Below are 5,346 nucleotides of genomic sequence, written 5' to 3' on the forward strand. Positions count from 1 at the left end.
CCCTCTTAGTAGTTGTCAGGCTGTTGCTTTTGGGCGGTCCCCATCCCCGGCGCAGTCTGCCCACTCTTCCGCCGCTCCTCCGGCTCTCAGCCAACCTCGGACCTCGCCGGAGATCCAGGAGCCGAGGTAGCCCCAGTTTCCATCCTGGCTCTGGCATTCCGAGCCAGGTGGAGCTGGTGGGGGACGCGGAGCAGGTGGAAAGTTGTCCCTTTGTAACAGGCGACCTCGCGGAGCAGGGGTAGGCGCCCCGAGGCTCCCCGCTGCGCCCCGGGGACGCGGAGCCCGGGGATCCCCGCTTGCCCAGTGGAGTTGCAACACCTGACTCACCACCAAGGTCTTCATTTTGGGCACCTCTTTTCTGCGGAATCCTCAGGCACGCGCGTCCGGGGTCACTTTTTCTTGGAGGGTTTCCATGGTGGGTGACCGGGCGGAGGCGGCTCTGAGTCCCGCGGGGCGGCCAGCTGCGGCTGAGCGGGCGCGGGAGCTGCGGGAGCCGCCGGACCCGGGAAGCGCCGCCGTGGAGGAGATTAGAGACAGAATTAAAACTGAACCGGACCCTCGTAGTCTCTCAGCGATCTACACAACTGCCGCCTGCCGCCGCCTGCTGGGTCCTAAAGACCTCTACACCCCCCATCCCCGCCCCCAAATAATAATCTTTTCAGCAGACTGAAATTTCTGGGCGAGAGTTCACAATGCCAGTGTACCCACTTCTTAATCTGAAAGCTTATTTTTCTTTTAAGAAGTCATCCAACGAAAAGGCAGTAGAGCCTGGTTGGATTCTGAACGCACTAGGCATTTGAAAATTGGCAAATTAAATCTTCAGTTTTGTGATTTTGATAAAAACAAGTCAGCCTCCTAAATGCGAATAGCTCTATTTATAGCTTTTGCGTTTATGTTCTCAGGATGGAGAAATCTAAATTAGTTTCGTAAGAAATTGTTTATTATTTTAGTTTTCCAATTGTACCCTTTTTAAATTTTATCTTCCCCCTTCATTTTACTTTATAAAATCCAGTGATTCTCATGCAATCTTTAGAACATAACATTTCATGTAAATGATTTCATTCCTTATTTGCTTTAGATATTACAATTCATATTTCTACCGGATCTTGGAGGTTCCTGGTGTTCATCTAAATGATTTTAAAGTTTTAAAGATGGTCAGCACCAGCATGTCTGCAGGACTGGCAGGACTTGTAGAGTCATCCTAATTTGGGTGAAGAATTTGTCGATCTACAGCTGCTTCTGGCTCATTTCATAGGAATCCTTGGGTCTTTGGTGCTATCCTGATGTTCGTCTCCTGCACCGCACGTAATTTCACATTCAGAACTTCTATTAAAATAAAAGGCATAGTTATTTTTTTAAGTTGTCCACACACCCTGTTTGAAGGGTATGCTCTCCCCTCCTTTGTATTACAGATGGCATTTGTTAAATGTCTAATTGAGCTAAAAACATATTGCTTGTGAAATTGCTCAGTGAAAATAGTTGTCTTAATGTATTACTTAACATCTCACCTGTGGCAGCACCATGATAGAGATTACATTAAGATGGAAATGATCAGTGGGCCGGCTGAACCATGGGCACAATAAGAGCTTTCTCAAGGCCAAAAAAGGCATTACAATCCCTTTTTAATCTTTGCTAATCTATTGCTGGACTGATAATACAACAGGAACTATTTTTATCTTATGAGGCATCCTTCCATACTTAGTATTAAGAAAATTAAAATATGGGTGCAGTAATGAATATCAGTGCAACGTGTCGAGAGAGGGCGAGGAAGCACATGATTCAGCTTTTCAAGGAAAAACACAACATTGGGGACTCTGTCCAACATTGCCAGTCTTGGAGCAGTTTATTCAATTTGTGCTTTAGGCATGAATAGCTCCAGTTGTTAGGGCAGGAAAAGCAGGAGCCAGAGGAGGATCTTATCAGGCCTTGGCAATTCTTTACTGTATGGTTGCACTTGACACTCAGATTAATGAAACAAAGGACCAACTTGATGAATCACTGCACGCAGATTATCTGTGTCTCTCCAGGGACCCTTCTGAGATGCTGCTCGAAGCAGCTCCTGCATTTTTCAGGATTGTCCCCCTACCATCTAACAAGTTGCCCAGTGATTGATAAAACAATCTTAATATATTTTGCCAGGCCAAACAGAGGCATCATATTTATGATTTAAGCTCGTGGCGGCATGTTGGACATCTGTTACGCTGTCTGTCTCACCAAATTCATTAAGCTTATGGGTCCCCACCCCCTCCGGAACAGCAGTTAGCTTGTTGCTAGATTACTTATGAAATGGCCAGGGTATATTTTCAAATCTAATTCTGAGGCTGATTGGAAAGATTTCAAGGTCTCTGGCTTTTAAATACTTGTTTAGATGAATGTGATGGTTTTAGGCATCCTGACCTGTGAGCCAACGGGACAAGGTGGGGCGAGGGAAGGCCAGATAAAGGAAACAAGTAGCGGTAGTTGATTCAATTCAATGATATTTTAGCATCCCCTGTTATCTGGTGGTTCCCTGTTGTAGATACAGAAACGAATAAAACAAAGATCTTCTCTAAGGCTTATACCCTAATGTGTACATGTATTAAGACAAGGTCATAAATAAGTGATAAAAGAGAGCTATAGATTTAACATATATTTATCAAGCACTTCCCAGATAAGTGCTGTGAACTTTTATGTTGCAAAGACCTAGGAACAATCAACGTGCTTGATTTGTTTTTCAACTTCTGAATGACTGATTCTTTAAAATCTGAGAGCTTTGATATTTCAAGGGCATCCTCCTGTGTTTATGTAACTTTCTGTCCACCTTTAGGTTAACAATTTGAATAGACGGAGTAGGGAACGGGCAGCATTCACAAACACTGGCTGACTTGGAGACAAGTGGCCAAGTCCATGAACCTTTTTTCAGTTCCTCTAACTTGCACAGCTCAATCCAAAGTGAGTCGAGGAATCACCATTTGCTTCTCCAAATCCACATAGCTGAGATGGATGTCTCACCGTTTAAAATTTTGCCACTTAACTGCCTCTGGTGCCGTCACATCCAAGCAAATTGGTGCCTTTTTTTGAAAAAAGGAAAGGAAAGGAAATCGACTGTTCCACGATGTGGGATATATGATAAAATGAGGATGGGAATTGATGAAACCAGGCATGTGGTAGGGAGCCGTGAGATCAGCAGCTCAGAGGGAACGACGTCCTCTGCTCACAGCATCGAAAGGTACTACAGGGCTCCCCAAGGAGGAAGACAGGCAGACTGCTGGAAACCCGCGAGTTCTACCCACAACTCCTGAGATTCCTAAGTGACTTCTCAGTTTAGAAATAAATGTGTCAAACATTTCAAAAACGGCTGAAAAGCAGTAAACTGCATAATGAAAACTGCATTTGAGATACAACTGCATTCCACCTTATGATCTGAGAGAAAAGGGGGAAGTTCTACTAACTGCAACAAAAGCAAAAAGGTTAATAATGGTGGGAAGTCTTGGAACAAATTTGATACTTATCCATTTGTGTTTGCAGCTTACTTAACTGTTTTCATTTCAGGGGCTAAGCCTAGGGGCCTGTTGGTTGAGAATAAGTCCCTAAAGTCAGGCTTCCAAGACCTAGATTCTGATTTTGCCCCTTTGAGTTCCATGACCTTAGGTATGTTACATGGCTGTGCTTTAGTTTCCTTATCTGCAAAACAGTCTCTACTGCAAAGCTTTGCTATGAAGGTTAAATAAGATACTAAAGTGTCTAGAGCAAAGCCAATAGAGGGCTGTTAATAGGATTTTATAATTATAATGAATACACTTGGCTTAAAGGAAAACACTAAGGCTCGAGTTTTATTTTTAATAGTGGTATGACCTTAAACAAAGGTCTTAAAATATTAAGCAGACTGGTAGGATACAATGAAACCCAGCCCACAAACGGTTAGAGCGCTTATTAAGACATTGTGTAAGTGACAGCTTTGTAAATTGTGAAGCTTTGCATGAACTTAGGAAATAGGAACTCACTCATTGATTCAATGAATATCTGTCGAGCATCTACTATGTGCCAGGCATTATGCTAAGCCCTGGAGAAAGGAGACACAAAAAGACTCTGCCCATGAAGTTTCCATTTAGGTGAGGACAAGGAAGTAATGTGATAGCATGCTGACACCAGGAAGTAAAGTGGAATCAGTGGTTAGAGACGGGGTGTTTATGCTGTTGCTTGCACTGAGAGGTCAGCTGTGAGACTATCTGGAGGAAGGGCATTTCTCAAAAAGGGAACAGCACATGGGAACCTCTCGAAAATGTCATGCATATTAATAAAAATAAAGGGGGGTTGTGGGAAGAGGACAGGGAGGGAGTTTGGAGCCAGATGGTCCAGGACAGTGTTCTTCAAGCTTTTTTTAATCTCCCAGCACACTTGAACCTGTAGTTAAACTTCAGCTTACATTTAAATTATGTTGATTTAAAAGAGTAAAAAGAGAACGATGCTTTGAATGTTTTTAAAAAATAATTTAATTAATGATCTTTAAACATTTTTGCAGTGCACCTGAGATCCTTTGGTGGCTCACCAGTTGAAAATCACTGCCTAGGACCTTGTAGGCTATGAAACAGACAGTGTGAAGGAAACAGCGTGGAGGGTGTTCAGGCCGGGGAGGGTTATGGATCCTTAATGTCTGGAAAGATGAAGCGGCTGCTGTGCTGAGAATGGCTTTGGGGGAAGCAAGAGTGGACGGGGGACCAGTGAGGCTACTGAGTTAGTCTAATGGCAGGGCGTCCTAGTGCTTTAGGAGTGACTGAGTTCAAGATTTGCAGATTATTTTTTCAAAAGGATTTGCTGATTATTAGGCATGAGATAGGAGAAGCAGAGAGGAGGCATGGATATTGGGAGCTTTGGTGCCAGGCAGCTGGGAGAATGGAGCTGCTACTTTCAAGATGGGAGAACGCTGTGAGAGAAGCAAATGCCGGGCTGGGAGGGCAGAATTTGGATTCCGACATAGCCAGTGTTGGATGTCACAGGCAGGAGCAGTGCAGGCATGATGGTGGCTTGGAGACACGAAGACGTGCATTGGACATCACAAATTTGAACGGACTGAGATCACCTGGGAGTGAGTCACGGAAGAGAAGTGGTCACAGGCTGGTGCCCTGAAGTTCCAAATTCCAGATGCCACGAAATGGAGGGATCACAGCAACCAGAGTAATGAAAACAATGAATGACTTCTAAACCTGATTTGATTTAGGTGGCTGGTTAGCTTCATTTTAAATGGATTTTCCACGCCACGACAATCATTTGTGTTCTTGACCATGTTCCAAATTTTATTATTGGTTCAAGCATATTTAGCAATATGTATTTACTTATTTGCTGTTCATCCTCCCTGCTAGGCTATCT

The 5,346-nt window shown here is 43.9% G+C and overlaps 1 protein-coding gene across 1 annotated transcript in view; it reads right to left on the reverse strand.

The window, feature by feature from the left end:
• The window catches only part of ST6GALNAC5 (ST6 N-acetylgalactosaminide alpha-2,6-sialyltransferase 5), a 127,934-nt gene extending 127,592 nt beyond the window's left edge, over positions 1 to 342 (reverse strand). The window contains exon 1 of the mRNA XM_023509809.1: positions 328 to 342. Coding sequence (XP_023365577.1) covers positions 328 to 342 — 15 coding nt within the window. The remainder of the gene's footprint in view (positions 1 to 327) is intronic.
• Positions 343 to 5,346: the final 5,004 nt, after the last annotated feature.

This window comes from Otolemur garnettii, unplaced genomic scaffold (genome assembly GCF_000181295.1).
Source record: "Otolemur garnettii isolate 467f Iridium unplaced genomic scaffold, OtoGar3 scaffold00010, whole genome shotgun sequence".
NCBI lineage: Eukaryota > Metazoa > Chordata > Mammalia > Primates > Galagidae > Otolemur > Otolemur garnettii.